We start from the raw sequence: 17,528 nt of genomic DNA, 5'->3' as shown, positions 1-17,528 counted from the left end.
GCGTTCAGAATTGCGCTCAGAACTATAGGTGATGTCCAGTCAGGGGTGTTGGGTGACTGTGACGTAACTTTAACCAGCTTATGTTCTGCTCTTCTGCCAGTTCGAATGCTTGCCCATTAGCTCAGCTCTCTGTCCCTGCCCTTCAGTTAATTTCCTAAGCAGCTCAGTAATCTGCCTTCAAATCCATGAGCTTCAACTTGTGGCAGCAGTCTCTTCTGAAGAACTTTTGTCAGTGCTTTTTGGAAGACCACATCAATCACATCCATTGGCTTGTTCACTACTATAATCTCCTCCTCAAGGTGAAATATTTTCAAGTATGTCAGATATGACTTCCCTTTACATACTCATATTGGCTATCTCCGATCAGGTCAGAGATTTCAAGGTGCTCAGTTACAGTTTCCTTAATTATAGTAGCCTTAATTACAGAAATTCACCAAGGTTCCTCCACCTTCCAAATCCATGAGAACTACCATAGAAAGACAAGGGCAGCAGATACAATGGGAATCCCACCCCCTGCAAGTTCCTCTCCAAGCCACTCACCATCCTGACTTGGGTGCTGCCGTTCCTTCAATGTCGCTGGGTTAAGATCCTGGAATTCTCTCTCTACCAGCTTTGTGCATATCCATAAAGCACATGGACTGCATTCAAGATGGCAGCTCACCACTAGCTTCTCAAGGGTAGCTGGCGATGGGGCAATAAATGCTTACCTGGCCTGTGATGCCCATGCCCCGTTAACGTGAACTAAAGTAAGATACCAGCAATTTCCCAACAACAGACGCTAAATTGACTGATCGATAAATCTCTGGGTTCCCTCTCTTAACTTTCTTAAATAATAGATTGACAGGTCCAGTTTTCCAATATAAGAGAATGATTAGCACATCAATAAGTACATCACAGAATCACAGGAGTGTTATGGTGCAGAAAGTGGTCATTTAGCTCAACATGTATGCACAAAATCTCTGAGCATTTTGACTTAGTACTAGACACCTGGATTGGCCATGCTAAATTGCCCATAGTATCCATGGATGTGCAAGCTGGGTGGATTACTAATTGGAAATGCAGGGTTATAGAGTAGGGGCTCTTCCAAGGATTATTACTGTAGACTTGATGGGCTGAATGGCCTGCTTCCATACTGTAGGGATTCTTTAATCCCACACGTTGTTTCAGTTTAAATAAATCATCCACTACCCTCCTGAATGCCTCAGTCAAACCTGCCTCTACCACACTGTCAGGCAGTACATTCTCAACCTGAATGGCTCGCTGTGTGAAAATGTTTATCTGACATCACATTTGCTTCTGCTGCAAAACACATTTAAAACTGTACCCTCTAGATCTTGATCCATTCATAAGTGGAAATAATTCTCCCTCACCTCTCTGTCCAGACCATTTTGAATCTGAAAACTTCTATAAGGTGTGTGGATACAGTAAGTCAGGAGAATCTCTATGAGTGGCCGACCTCAGTTAGAAATAACCCAATGTCAGGAGAATATAGTTTGGTCTTCTGAAGCATGCTCATCCTTTTTTTTTGAAACACTGGGTTGAAACTGCCTAGCTGTAGGAATTTAATTCCCTATCATATTGTTATCGCCGTTGTTACTTTGTTAAGCTTACATTAATTGGCTCTGCATCTGCACTAAATTGCACATTAGTTTTCTTTGACTCTCTGACAATGCTGACCCCTTCCCTGACTGTAAACGCTGCTGCAAAATAATTACTCAACATTACTGCAGCTTCCTTATTCTCATTGACCGTTCCCAGTTTTCAAGCAGCTGACATTACTCCCAACAACCTTCATTTCCCTTATGTAAATACAAAATATTTCTTTTGATAGTCCTCTCAAATCTCATTTTGTCTCTTTATGTAGCTTTCATTATCTGTTTTAACTCCCTGTGGTGTTTTATCTTGCATCTTTTCTACTCACCAGGATCTGTGGTATGTTTCATAATGTTTTGATGTTTTTTCTTGTAATGGCGTTATGGCCACTTGGAATATCTTTGGCTGTGGCTTTTTTGACAAGTACAACTCTTGTCTCTTTAAATTTAAACTGGCTTTTGATCACAATAAACTTAGATCTTCCGCTCACCTATTGTTAACAGATGAGTGCAGTTTACAGCGGATGACCCTCCATCCCATTGTATTGAAGATTGCCTTTGTCAATCAAGAATCTTATTAACTGTTTTGTATTCCTCCATTTCAAAATATTGCTTTGAACCTGATTATAGTAGGGTTGCTATTTAGTAAATATTCATATTCAGTTGTTCAACTGTTAGCTAAATCAGCCTCTTTACTCATTCTGAGAGCTAACATGGGTTGCCCTGTTATTAGCTCTATGACACTTTGTTGCACAGAACTATTGCAGATTTACCACAAAATACATCTGCGATAGCCCGCTCATGTCAACCTATGTCAAAGCTAAAATGACTTGCAAATTCATATCCCAAACTTGTCCATTACCAGCTGGGGAAATGAGACCACAGACTCAACCCATATAAACTTCCTTCCCAAACTTCAAATAATGGCCAAAACTAACTCAGTTAACATCAGTGCTGTTAACCAAAGTGTTTGTAGTAATTGCTAGGCTTCTTCATTAGACTGAGTGCAAAATGATTTGGCGTGAAGCAAATAATGAACTCTGACCTTACATTGAATGTAAATAAGTTCCATAGTGTTAGAGAAGCAAGAAGGTGAGAAATGGAGATTCTTCTGAACAACTAATGACAAAGTGACACTGTACAAGGGTTTGCCAACTGGATGTTCGGTGGGGTGGTGTGGAACTTGACAGGTGAAGTAGGTGAATGTTTACCACCCAGAAAGGATGCATCTGTGCTGGAGATCGGTGAGCCTAACTACTCTATACAGTTTCCATGGCACAGATTGTAGGAAACCAACTCCACACCACAAGTGGGTATGTGAGGGATAACAATTTTCCAATTTATATGGCAATCTGTGCTATGAATTTACCAAGAGCATATCTCATGCATTTAGCTGACACGTTTATTTGAATTGCTGGTCTGTGTTTTCCCTTTCCCATTACCCAGTTCATTATATTTGAATTTGAAAATTGCTGGAAAGCCTGTTCTGGTGCATGTGTGAACTCTGACTTACAGTGGGAACCCATGTGGGATTAGAAAAAAGGTTACTTCTTTCACCACAGTATGCAGCAGCTCAGCGTTCCTCTGCAGTATTTCTCTCAATGAATTCAGAATCGCTGAAATGAATGCAGCTCTGATTCCTGTAGTGAACAATGTCCACTATTGAGACTGGAAACTCAGTCTTTCGAGGTTCCTGTCATAGCAATGCAACCATCTTGACTTAACGCATTTCATAAACCGGTTGTGAAAGTACCTTTCGAGGTGTCAAAACATCACATAAAATTGTCACCACATTTTGACCTTCAGGAACTGCCCCTGACATTAATCTTCAATTCAAGATTCTGACAGAATCAGCAACGTTTCACAGCAAAACATCAAGAATAATGTTTCCCATCTCAGAGTATTGTTCTTTAACTCAGCATCACAGCGGTATGAGTGAACATTGTGGGAAGGAGAAATGGCGCTATATCTCTGGTGGAAATTGGCATGCATCTGTCTGCAGTTCTTCATAACAACTAAGAGGAAGACAATGAAGAAATACAATGTAAATAACCAATTTTCTGGGTCACTATTAGGTGCCAATGGAAACCCGAGGATATTGCATGAAAGAAAAGCCCAAAAGGCTTTACTGGTGATGCCCTCTGCCGTAACCATTCCAAAGGAAATAATCGCACTTGGCACTTGTTGACATTGCAGTCCAGTGGGAGTTAGTGTTTTGAGGAGAGGAGGGGAGGAGACTGGGCATACTTTTGTTTTCAATTACCGACGTTAAATAATGTTAGGATCTCCTTTCGGAACAGATGGCTCATCAGCAACAATCACAAATGTGATACTTGTCTGCTCTGGGCACTTGTGTTATGGAGCCAAATCGAGATAATAGATGGAAATGCTTATCAGCTTCATAACCTCTTCTCTCCTCATCATTTTTCACCTACTAGTGAGCAGAATATCCTGCTGATTCAACAGGAGTTGAGCCACTGCCTTGACCATTGCTGCAGCGGGATAGTTGAGACCTTTTTGAAAGATTCACAGACATTCAGGAAGCTGGATAGTCTACCTCTTTTAACAAAATGGCCAGTGGCTGAATTGTATGTTCTCTTTTGGGCTAGTTTCTTCCTCCCTTCCTGAAGAATTGAATCTAACTGGATATAGTGTCACACCACTGTTTGTACAGTTACAGGCAGGAGAGCCCTGTGTTAGATAACAAACAACAGTAGGAAAGGGGTTAGAGAGGACATTATAGAGATCCATAAAATCATGAGAGGCATAGATAAGGTGAATAGCAAAGGTCTCTGCCCTAGGGTTGGGAGTTCAAAACTAGAGGGCATAATTTTTAAGAAGAGAAAGACTTAAAAGGGATCTGAGGGGCAACTTTTTCACACAGAGGGTGGTTTGTATACGGAACAAACTGCCAGAGGAAATGATAGATGCAGGTACACTGACAACATTTAAAAGACAGTCAGACAGGTACATGAATAGGAAAGGTTCAGAAGGATATGGGCCAAATGCAGGCAATGGTGACTAGCTTAGCTTGGGAAACTTGGTTGGCATGGATGGGTTGGACTGAAGGGTCTGTGCCCATGCTATTTGACACTATGACTCTATGGAATCTGTGCCTGTATTACAGAATTGCATTTAGAACTGCAGACAGGCGCATGCTAATTTCCACCAGAGGCAGAGCATCATTTCTCCTTCCCACAGTGTTCACTCATACCACAGATGCAAACAGTTGCAAAATGCTAATGCTACCTGAAACCTCAGAGACATTACCCATTACAGGTGCCCCTCTGATGGGTCTCAGCAGATTGTAAGGAGTAAATAATTCCTTAAATATGCACACATAAACCAAAAAATCATTACAGTGTGACTGAATCATAGCAACCGTGTTCCAGAATGAAGACATACCTGTGGAAGACCACTTGCATGCTCAAAAATAGAACAGAAAACTAAACATCAATTGCATTGCAACAGAACTGAGGCACCACAAAGCCAAACCTTGCACACAGAAAAAAAGTTTAAATCTATTGCATTTCCTGTGATTTTCACATTGAAGTCAGGCTTGTATGCTTGACATGGACAGGCAGGAGGCTGGAAGAACACACCAAGCCAGGCAGCATCAGGAGGTGCAGAAGTCAACGTTTCGGGTTTGTCCCTTCTTCAGGACTGAGGGTGGGTGTGAGGGGAGTTGCAGATAAAGTGGGAGGTGGGGGCAGGGTCTATCCTTGGCCTCCTCCATCACCTCCAACATGACCAACCTTGGCCACCTCCATTGCCAAAACAAACCACAATTGGAGGATCAACACCTTATCTTCCGTCTGGGCACCCTAGAGCCCGGAGGACTCAACATTGAGTTCTCCAATTTCAAATATCCTCCCTCCCCAGCCCCTGACTCCCTTACCAGCTCCTCCCCCTCCCTTCCACTGCTCCCTGCCACCAACTGGATTCATTCTTCCCATTGACCAACCAGATTGTGCCCTCTGCCTGTCTTCACCTATCCCCCTTCACCACCCTGCCCCTGCATCTCCCTTTATGTGCAGCTCCCCCCACACTGAACCCCAGTCCTGAACCTGAAACATCAATACCTGCACCTCCTGATGCTGCCTGGCTTGCTGTGTTCTTCCAGCCTCCTGCCTGTCTACTTTGGATTCCAGCATCTGCAGCTTTTTTGTCTCTAACTAAGTTTGTATGCTTGACGTGGCAGGTATATTGTAAATATTACGAATACCACAGTTTAATGGAGTCATACATGTTGTGTGGGGAGAAGTTGAACTTTATTGCTTTTCCTGTTTTGGGACTGTTCACATTGTTCCCGGCAGAACCGCATACCCGGACTCTGAATTCATCAAATCTTGGCCAGAGAATCGATTGCAATAATTTCTCTCTGTACTTCTTCAACATTCCTTCTGTTGTTTCGCAAGGTTAGTTCCCTTGTCTACTCCTACCTATCTCTGTACAGTGCCCCTCAGTGACAGGTGTGAAAATACAGTGTCAGTTTACACAAGTGTGCTGGTAACACCCAACTCTACTTCAGCTTGCCTTGATTTCTCCATTGTCTCTAAATCATCGGACTGCTTGTACAACATCCTGTATTGGATAAGCAGAAATTTCCTCCCATTCAATATTCGAACACCCAAACAAACTCCTTTCCTAGCCACTGACTCCATGAAACTTTCTACAGCTGGAACAGACCTGTCACAGTAACGGTTTACAATGTGACCCCAAGATGAGTTGTCTAATCATATAATGGTGCCGTTGCCAGGACTGCTCATTTCTATCTCCCTCACTCCATTCTGGATTCAGTCATTGGCTATTGCTATCCTCATCCATGTCTTCCTTATCTCCTGAGTTAATGATTCGCATGCACCCTTGGTCATCCTTCCTGATTCGACCCAATGTAACCATGAAATGCCCATGCCCTTAATTGTGCAGAGTCCCATTCACCCGTTATGCCAGTGCTCTCTGACCTCCATCGTCTCCCAGCTAAGTAGCAGTAATATTTTCCAATCCCTCTCTGAGCGAGCCCTCCATATCTTTCTCTTCTCGAACCCCACACTCCAACTTTAACAGCCATGCCTTCAGCCAGTGAAAATCTGGAATTCACTCTTTGCCTCTTGACCTTACTTACCCTTTTAAAACCCACCTTGAAATGTACCTCTTTGATACAAGCATTTGGTCATCTGTCTACCTATTGTCTTAGTCACAGAGTCACAGAGATGTCGAGCACAGATACAGACCCTACAGTCCAACTCATCCATGCTGACCAGACATCCTAAATTAATCTAGTCCCATTTAGCCCATATTCCTCTAAACCCTTCTTACTCATATACTCATCTAGTTGCATTTCAAATGTTGTAATTGGACCAGCCTTCTCCACTTCCTCTAGTAACTCATTCCATACACACACCAACCTCTGCATGAGAAAGTTGCCCTTAGGTCCCTTTAAATCCTTCCCCTCCCACCCTAAACCTATGCATCTGGTTTTGGGTTCCCCTACCCTAAGAAAAAGACTATTTACCCTAGCCGTGCCCCTCATGATTTACACACTTCTATAATGTCACCCACCAGCCTCCAATGCTCGAGGAAAACAGCCCCAGCCTATTCAGCCTTTCCCTTTAGCTCATACTCTCCAACCCTGGCAACATCCTTGTAAATATTTTCTGAACCCTTGCAAGTTTAACAACATCCTTTCTATAGTGTTTCCGTGGCTTGTGTGTCAAATATAGCTTTACAATGCTCATGATAAGTCTTTGATACACATTCCATCACATTAAGGCATAATATAAAGGCAGCTTATTGTTGTTGCATTAACTCATTACACAGATGCTCATTATATGCCCTATGAGCCAAGCATTTTCTGTTGTTGAAATGATAACGTGTTATTTCAGTAATGATCGAAAACAGCCTACCATCTCCTTAAAACCAGTAAAAGTAGAAAACATTGTGTGGAAGGGCTTCTGTTCTGACTGAAAAACAATCAAACCGGTGGTGTTTATTTCACAGCTTTTAAGCACACTCAGTTGTACAATTGACAGCGAAACAGTCGATTTCCATCTCCTGTTCTCCCACCACCCCTTTCTCGTTCTCAAAAGCTTAACTATTGATCACACTGCAGCCTCAAGATCACAGAGGTACAGGGTGCACTTGTCACTGTACAAGTGAAACAGGGACAGAATCTAAAGCTGTTCTTGCAGCAGTCTGTATGTCAGAGGCAGTCATTTCTCTGACTGGGGGGATTAAACTGGAAAGCTCACTTTGTTAACTATTTTATTACCTGCCTCCAAAGTGCCAGAGATACACCATGGCTGGAAACACAGCTCCAGTTTCTATTTATATAGCACATTGACATGCTTAAAGCTTGCAAATAATAGTTTCAAAATGTTAGACATAGGGCCACATCAGGAGATATTAGGATGAGCAAGAGGCAAGTTTTAACGTGAAAAGTAGATGAAGAAAATGAAGGGAACCTTAGGGGGTCTCAGCAAATGATGGCAGGATCATCGACAGTGGAATGATTAAAAACTGCAAGGGGCCAGACGTTGAGGAGAGTATCAGGGGGCTGTTGGTGGTTATAAAAATAAGGACAAGTGAGCCCGTGGAGAAAACTGAACATAAATTATTTACAAGCAAATAACTTTCGCATATCTGTTTATTGTGTGGCATCAAGTTGGTGTTTGCTCAAAATGCTTGACTGGAGCTACCCTGTTTATAGCAGCACGCTCCCAGAGGATCTGTTTGCTGCCTCACCCTGGATTGCTCTCTGACAACCAAACGCTGGCTCTGCCCATGGTAGTGAAGGGTATCCTTTCTCCAGAAAGGGCCACCTCTGCTGAAGCATATTGCCATTTGCTTGCTGCCTCTGTTGGCAGCTCACCTTGCCATCGGGGATCCTTCTGCCGGTGGAAGTAAAAATAAATGCCAAGCACTTCAATTCGGCACAGCTACACACACTCGCAAAGCCTGGTGCTTGGGAATTGTACCAGCCTATCTCCTTGTCTTCATTGATACATGATGCATCGAACACAGGTTACTTGACAGTGCTCTGTCCTGGATTGATTAAACCAATGCCTGGTGAAAATTGCATATTGTTGTGTAGAGAGCACTGCAGTAATGAGCACAATGTTAGCCTTCAATGAAGAAATGGCAATCTGTTGTGCCAGCCTTCGTGTCAATTTGATTGGGCCATTCAGTTCTCACATTGAGTTTTTATTTCAATAATTTCTTAGTATCCTTTACAGTCAGAGCGGCTCAGTAGCTACTGGAGAGGGACAAAGCCTTCTTCCAGCTGCACCTTATTGAACTAAAGTGTAAACCCACACAGTTTTCCCACACAGTTAACATTGCAGCATGGTCGTACTGTTGTGGTCAAACGACAGAATAAGACAAAGAAATAGCAGCCGGCTATTCAACCCATGGAGTCCGCTTCGCCATTCAAAAGAAATTGGCTGATCTGATACTGGTCAAGTCCACTCTCATGCTTGGTTGAACCTTGATTCCCCTTACTGATTAAAAATCTCTCTATCTCCAAACTTGAATCTACCAGCCTGGACAGTCTTCATTGTAATTCTGGCATTTACTCTGGGCAAATGCGCTGTCTTCTGTTACAATGTCACATGTTATTGTTGTTTCAACACGGTTAGGGTCGGGGGAGGGGGGGGGGGGTGGGGGGGAGATGTAGTTTATTTTCTTCCCTTCTTAAATCCTTAGTATACAATATTTTCTGGAACATTTAATGACTACTCCGTGGTCCCGTAAAGCTGGGCAACTCCGCAGGGGCTCCACTCAATCGGTTTCTAGAACGAAAACGTCTAATTTCTTTTCTCTCAACGGCTTCGTTTTCCTTTTTGCAAGCCGCTCGGGGTGACGGTGGATTTTACAAAAAGAGCTAACAATTTCTCATTTCATAAACAGTCGGTCGTGTTGCCTTGCCTGCGCTCGCACGGACAGAATCGCTGTTTAACGAGGGCTTTCTGGGACTATCTCAGTGTATCGAACACTCCAAGCCACAATCTCAATGGGGTTCACTTCCCAACAATAACATGCGGCAGTAAACAGACTCCACAAGGTTTGACAGCAACAATTTCGTTCACTATAATGGTCTACAGAAAGTAGCGGCGATTTTAAAACGACGACTATTCTTTTTTTTATTGAAAAGGGCGTTTATTTCAAGTAATTGGAAAGACAATAAAGTTGCCAGATGGCTACAGTGCAGGTTTTGTTCCGAGAGGTCTCAGCTAACGGACAGATTCACTGGACTCATTGGAAATTTCATTCTCACTCAAAATCTGTGTGAATGCACACTCCCCAGCAGCATGAACCATCGGAGGTAAAGCTTCTTTTGCGTTTGTGTGTGTAACATGGGGAAGGGGGATGTAAAGGTCAGCCCAGATCAAACGGCCCGGTACGTGCCGCCATCAAATCATATTCTGAAGGGAACGTATTTATCAAAGGAATTGGCAAACACGCAGGCTGAGAATTCTCTCCCTCCCCCACACCCCTCTCCTTGGTTAAATGGAATTAACTGTTTGCCATCAGTGATGCCATAAACAAAACTCACTCTGACCGATGTAGTGTTCAGCGGCGCACACTTTTGTAACAATAACTGAGATCACATTCTCCGTACGAGTATTGTCATAAGTACAAACTGCAGCCAGTCTCAGTAGGGCGATGACTTTAGAATGTGTCTAAAATGACACATTCCATCAGAATATTGTTAAAGGTGGTAGAGAATTTATGTTTGAATTGATTCCAGTGACTCGCGAATCTCGGTGTTTAAAGAGGTGGAAAGTTTAAAGTGGATTCGGTTGTCCTTAAGAGATTTAATTTTGCTTCAGTAGCAAGTTCCCCCCCCCCCCCCCCCCGCTCTCGCATTGAAAGAGAGCTCTCTGCAAAATGTCTGCGGAGTGGACTGTAGTTTGACGGTTCGCTCACGCTCACAAGAGTTAGGAACCTGGCTTCCTTCTCGGGTCAGTCTTGCTAGTCACACAGACACAAATCTTGACTGGCCCTGTGGGATTGGGATTACTTCTCCCCTCCGCTATAATGCACAGCCTAAAAAAAAGTTGCTGATTTCGTGTGAAGTCTCCCAGGATGTTTAGATGTCACAGTCCTGCTCCAGGTAACAGGATCTCTCAGAGGGTGGACAAGACTTCAAAAAATCGCCTCTTCCCACTACCGAGAGGGCATTTTGTGGATAAAGTGGTCGCAGACAGGGGATCCCGTGAATAGTAACACCTCCCCCCCCCCCCCCCACCAGACACACACAGACACACAAAACCACACACAGACACACACCACACAAAACCACACACAGACACACAGACACACACGACATACAGACACACACACACCATACAGCCGCACATACACAGACACACACATGACATAGAGACACACACACATACAAAACACACAGACACACACGACATACACACACACACAAACAGCCTCAAACCTGAACTTTCTTCCCAAGCAAATCATGCTGGGAGATTGTAACCTTTACATTGACCGACTCCAAATTTCTCCTAGTGGAGCCCACCGGGCGGCGGAGAGTGAGATGAATGAGCATTTGTTCGAATTCAGATTTATTCAAGCTGAAATTTACAACCGGCAGACGCGTGGAGTAGATTCCGGGAGCAGTTCGATTTCAGCAGTGTGAGATTCCACCATCGACCCCTCACCTTTGACTGTAGGGAAGGCAGGCAGCCGATTGCACGGCCCGGTGCTAGACGGCTTCCCGCCTCGGTCAGTGGTTCATTTGGGCTTGGGAGAGGGGATGGAGAAGAGTTAACGCTGCGAGAACCCAGGGGAAGCGAGCACCCGAACTCACCCAGCAGCAACCCCCTTCAGAAACAATTCGACTTCAACAGCTTTAGGGCCAACAACTTCCAGGCGATGGCAAAAACGAAACTCAGGGCAGAGAGGGAGGAGGGTTAAGGGGGAAAGTTAGCAAAGGTTCTCACAATGGGGTGGGGAGCTTGTTGAATGTAGTCCTGAGGGTCAGTAACGGAAGGACCTATAAGACTTAACTGGGAGCGAAGCATTTTGCAGTGAATTGGTGAAGGCTGTGGCAGAACTACTGTGAGTGGGAGAATGGGATCTCTCTTCAGAGAGGGACAGTATGTCACGGTTCTTTCCGAGATGGGGGGTCGAATGGTCTCATTACGCGTCACTCCGAAGCCAATACCTGAGGTTTTCCCTCACAGAGAAATGACCTTCTTAGAAAGCAATTCGCCCTCGGCGCAGTTCCGCTATAAACCACTCTTTGACCTATTTGATATAAATTACATACACGTTCCTTCTGGGAGAATCATCTGAAACATCATGGAAAGTTCAACCGGTCTTTGAGGCTCATAGAGGCTGTCCCCTTCATTCACTGCAGACACCTCGATTACAAATGATCACAGTCAAATGTTGATCAAAGCTGTCTGGGATAAACAGGGTGGAGCGGGGTGGGGGGACGCAGGGAGTGATCTACTAGGAGCTGAACTATCTCCACATACAGTCCTGCTAAACCCTACTCTTTCTAATGGACTCTCCAGGCCAGACTAGTGAGCTTTTACTGTTATCATCTGAGTGGGTTCAACTTTTTTTTAAGCATTCCCTCCCTCTCTCGCTGTCAGACCGCGCGACTAGAGCCGGAGGGAGTCCACACGAATCGTTATTTAGAGCTTCATCAATTTTACACTCAGTCCCTGGCAGCTCGTTAAAAAAAAAATGAGCGAAACAATTACACTTTCAGCGGCGTTAAAAGGCGAGGCCTGCAATCATATCACAATCATTGACCTTTCAGAATTGTGGAAGAGAGAGAGAGAGAGAAAGCCTGATTCCCGACAGGGAGAGAGGTCAATTCCTTCACTGCACGGTTAGGATTCCCCCTCCTTATCTGTGATTTATTGAACAAAGATAATCAATTGGAAGAAAATATTGCCTCCTTGCTTTTTATTTTACACGGTTTAGATTCCAGATTTCAAATGTGCATCGGGAGGGTTTTGTTATGTAAGTGAATATACGGTCTTCAGTTCAGACTGATCTGAATTCCTCTGATATCCGTAACAGACCCTGCTTTAAAGTGACACACACCTTTAAAGTGCGCCTCCTGACTCAGAGACAGGGCCACCCATCCCTGCCGAGTGTAGTTACCCATCCTGGCGGTCGTGTGCACCACCTCGGTGGCAGCGATTTGCACTTTTTGAATAATCTGGGCATGAGTGAAGGAGGTGCATCCGCGCATCCCTTCGCCAGCTCTGCAACCCTGCGCTCTCTTTGGTGTTCCCCGGTGGTCAGGCACATTACCCACTGCCTCTCGATTTTGCAACAACAAATGCATAAAGGCCATTTTTAAAAACCAAATCGAGCGAACCCCCAACCCAACGCCTCGTCAGTCTCCAGGGTTGCAAGGGGAGGGCGTTGGAGGGCCGAGCAGCACTGAGCCGAATTGGGAAGTTACAAATCACACGACACCAGGTTATAGTCCCAACAGGTTTATTTGGGAGCACGAGGCAACCCACCTGACGAAGGAGCAGCGCTCCGAAAGCTAGTGCTCCCAAATACACCTGTTGGCATTATAACCTGGTGTTATAACACGGGCATGAGGAGAGAGAGCAGCCGAGAGTTAGGGTAGTGGGTTCAGAAATGGGAATGGGGGGTGGGGGGCTTGAGCGAACACAAAGACAGGGGCAGGGTGACTACTGCGTTTCTGTGTTCCAGCTCCTGGCGGTGAGTGGGGGGGTGGGGGGGGGGGGGGGGGGTGAACTAGGAAGGTTTCTCTGATCTTGTTCAATCTGGCCACAATCTGTCGGCCAGGCCCAGAGGGGACACATTAGCTCTCACAGGAACCCTGGCGCCATGAGGATTGAATCATAGAATCCCTATAGTGTGGAAGCAGGCCATTCGGCCCATTGAGTCCACACAGCCCCCCCACCCCCCGAAGAGCATCCCATCCAAACAACTACCCTTCATTTCTCACAGCCAGCCCACCTCGACTGCACATTCCTGCACGCTGTGGGACAATATAGCACGGCCAATCCACCCTAACCTGAATATCTTCAGACTGTGAGGGGGAACCTGGAGGAAACCCACACAGACACAGGGAGAATGTGCAAACTCCACACAGACAATCGCTGGAATCGAACCCAAGTCCCTGGTGCTGTGAGGCAGCTATGCTCCAGGAGTAAATGGGCACACACAGTCTCCTCAATATCCCCTCCCCCGCGGGAGGAGGGGTGGTGGTGGTGAGGAGATGAAACAGTGCTCGCAAGAGGGAGGGGGAGTTCTGTCAACGCTGCACGGTAAAAGGAGTGCACAGTCTATACTGGGGCAAACAAAAGGCAGCGCTGCATTGACCCATTTAACAGACTGGGGTCAGTGCCCAGCTCGGCTTCAGGCACCTGCTTGTTGCATTCAGGGCTGGGTCGCACCCTTCCTTACTGTCCAAGCCCACCGCAGATTCCGTAAGCAAAACACCGTGTCAAGGCTATTTCAGCTCCAACGGGAAAACCTGCCCCCCGTTCCCGTTGGTGCCCGGTCTGCATTTCAAAAGGGGCACTCCTTGCTCCTTACAATCACGCCTGGCAGAGCGAAAGCCACCTCCTCGCTACGCCCCCTCTCCCCCCTACCCCCGGTTCTCAGACAGCAGCCCAGCACCCAGAGAAGGGCTGAGTCCAAAACCCCTCCAAGTGCGAGAGATCGAATCATTACCTCAGAATGGAAAAATGTGGTGGTGGGGGCTAGGGTGGGGAGGATGGGCGATTACTCCTGACAAGTTGGCAAGCAGAAATCCCAGGCCCTATCCCAGTTGAAGCCAGCAAGGGACCCTGCTGTTTCCCAGTAGCCAACAGTCCCACCTCAAACCAGCCAGGAGAACCCCCAATCTCCCTCTTGTCCAGCAGATTCACTCATCCAATCACGAATTAGTACTCATCCTCCAGTGTTTATAGACATTGTGCTGCCATACCATCCGTGACTGTCAGAGGGGCCGGTGATGCTGAGAAATGCTCCCTTATTCAGTGCCTAGAAACATCCATCAAGTCCTCAAGGCGTGGAGGGTGACTGGGCAGTGGAGGGTAGCTGACCCTCTCCCAGTCCTGGCTCCACATTGACCAGTGTTGACAAGTAAAGACGCTCATTCAAATAAACAAACAAACACACCATCTTTATCAAAGCCGTCCCTTGCCCTTGACTGACTGCCTGCTTGGTGGGGCGGCTCAAGCCTTTCGGAAAGCACCGGGCTTCTGCCGTGCTCAATAGATCTGACCCAGATTACCCACCCCCCAACCCCGCACACACACACACACACTAACCCACCACACCCAACCCAATCTAGGGGAGGGTAGTTCTTCATGTCAGGCAGTGGCGGGGGGACAGTAGGGCGGAGGAAGTGCAAGGGCGACAGCCAAGGCTATGGGTGAGAATGCTCAAGGCAGGGAGGGCGAATGGGTGAAGGGAAGAGAGCAGAGGAGATGTTCAGGACTGCGTCCTGTACTGTCAGTCAGTGTGAGTGTGTGTGTGTATGTCTGAGAAACTGTCATTTCTGCACTGTATTGCGTTGGCTTTTCTGGGGTCAGGCACAGCCGCTAAAAGACTGACAGAGAAAGGGAGCTAACTTTGTAGCCTTCCCCGGCTGAGGACAGACAGACTTGGGGGAAATCTCTGAAGTACTCCCCATCTCCTGTGGTTTTGTGTGTATGTGTGTGCGTGCGGGCGTGTCTGGTGTGTGTATCTGTATGTAGGTGTGTGTCTGTGTGTATCTCTGTGTGTGTGTCTGTCTCTGTGTGCCTGTCTGTGTGTGTGTGTGCCCAAACACAGCTCACTCTCACTGAGGATGACAATGCACAAAACCCTCCGTCAATAACGACTGCCCCGATCTCGCAAGCAAGTCCGTGTTTCGTCCGAGAATGAAAGCGCTCTGAGATTCTCTCTGATTTTTTTGTTGTTTTATGTGGCTGGTGATGGAGTTTGGGGGCCTGATTGGAGACGCTGCTGTTTTACGAAGCTCCAAAAGACAGTTCCCGTCTAGTCCCAACCGGGAAATACATCTTCCAGGGTCAGCCCACCCGAACGTAGCCGAGCCGTGACTTCAGAAAGTGTGACACCTCACTAACTCGTTTCGCATCTTTAAGAATACAGCGCTCCTATCTAACTTCAAGCGTGTCGGACAACGCTCTCTTTTCTGTGTGTTTTAACAAAATATGCTTAATCTCAAAGCAACCTCGACACTCTCTGGCACTTCGGTTTGGAGTCACCTCGGTAAATATCTCCCTGCAATCTTTAAGAGGTCGCAAAGTTCCCCAGTGGACTCCAACCAGCTTTTAATCCACACTCTAAAAGCAACAGAAGCGCTTATTTTCTGCTCCCTGTGAACTGTCAGTTCCCTCCACATTCGGCACTTGCGTCTGTTTACATGGCTAAAAAGTTGCAGAGCCCCGGGAGGAGGGGAACCCTAGCTTCAGGAAGAGAGAGACCCCGACGCCACAGTAGAAATCCTCACAAGCTTGAGGTGGGGGAGACAAAACTCCGTCTCAATACCAAGGGCTTCTGAAAAGGCGCATTTAACGATGCTTTTTTTTTTGTCGCTTTAAGGGACAGCGCCGGACACCATTGGCATTGGTACTACATTTGTATGCCTCTTGGAAACTGCGGGGGTGGGAGTGGTGGTGGGGGTGTGCTTTTGTGTGGCACCACAATAACAAGACACAGACAACCGTCTCAGACAGGAGCTAGGGCAATCGCAACTCCCGCTGGAACAAAACTTTTCCCTCACACCCAACTTGTCCCATGTCAATAACCGGACCAGACAGACCAACACAACAAGCCGGAATAGGAAGGCGCTAACCAATATTAAATCCCCCCCACCCCTTTACACACGCACACCCACAAATACAAGAAAGGACAGTGATGTGTCTCCTACCTGACTGTGAAATTATTTCCTGCACCTTCAGCGTTGTACAGATAACACTCAGAAACAGAACCGCGGCCAACTTCATTTTCTCCCCCAGTTATTTTTCTGCCCCTCGCTGCGGGAGCGGCTGTATCAGCACACGGTTCTGTGCATTCAAGGCAAAGATTACATGACTACCAAATGTATCCACGGAAAGTGAGTGTCAACTTTAACTGCTGCGATTTTTGTTTTGTCTGTTTTTGTTGTTTAAGCTGCTCCCTCCTGTTCCCTCGGTGTTTGTGTTTTAAATTCAGAGCGCTGTCTCCGCGCTGGGGTTCAGTTCTTCGGTCCGGTCTGTGTACCAGCCTTGCTGCTCATTCTCTCTCTGTCTTGTCTGTGCCCAGTGTAGCACTGCTGGATTGGTCGCTCTCGTCCGACAGAACCATGAACAAATTCCACTCCTGTGCCCCTCCTCACCCCCCCCCCCCTCACAACTTCATTGGCCAACTCCCCAACGCCGGCACCTGCCACCTCTCTCACCATTGGCTCCTCCGCACGTCCGTCAAGGAAAGTCAGCCACGCCCCCTTCACCCCCCCCCTCCCCTATCCGGGCAGGGCATTCAGGGATTTGTAGTTACAACTTTGTTAACCGAGCCTGCTACTTCCCGACTGGGAGTTGTCGGTGCTGACCTTTCTTGATTTGCTTGGTATAGTTTGCAATGGTCACTCCTCGGGATAATGGCTCGGGCATATAGTGGGATCTGGGTCCCGGGGAGAGAAGGGGAGAGATGTAGAAGCGCTACCTCTCATCTGGGTGTGTGTGTGTGTGTGAGGAGGGTGGAGGGTGACTGACTTTGAAATGTGTAACAAGTGTCGCTCTTAGACTTCATGCCACACAAACCGACCAACCTACAACAATGTCTTTTCACATCCCAGGTACAAATCCTTCAGTACACTGGCGTCCAGTTGACTCGCCATTTCTGAATGCATTCTTTCGATTCCACTTGGCGGTTTCCCGTGCATATCCCCCAGAATACGACAATCTTGCTGCACACAATCGC

At 46.5% G+C, this 17,528-nt stretch overlaps 1 protein-coding gene across 4 annotated transcripts in view; it reads right to left on the bottom strand.

The window, feature by feature from the left end:
* LOC122551916 (receptor tyrosine-protein kinase erbB-4-like) overlaps window positions 1-16,890 on the bottom strand; it is a 1,076,277-nt gene extending 1,059,387 nt beyond the window's left edge. For all 4 annotated transcript variants that reach the window (XM_087988891.1, XM_087988893.1, XM_087988894.1 and 1 more), the window contains exon 1: window positions 16,498-16,890. In XM_087988891.1, coding sequence (XP_087845017.1) covers window positions 16,498-16,573 — 76 coding nt within the window. In that variant the 5' untranslated portion in view covers window positions 16,574-16,890. The remainder of the gene's footprint in view (window positions 1-16,497) is intronic.
* Between the last annotated feature and the right edge of the window lie 638 nt (window positions 16,891-17,528).

Source organism: Chiloscyllium plagiosum, unplaced genomic scaffold, assembly GCF_037043375.1.
Source record: "Chiloscyllium plagiosum isolate Xiang-an unplaced genomic scaffold, Cpla_swu_hap1 HiC_scaffold_7, whole genome shotgun sequence".
Taxonomy (NCBI): Eukaryota; Metazoa; Chordata; class Chondrichthyes; order Orectolobiformes; family Hemiscylliidae; genus Chiloscyllium; species Chiloscyllium plagiosum.
This window is presented reverse-complemented; position numbering and strand designations above follow the sequence as displayed.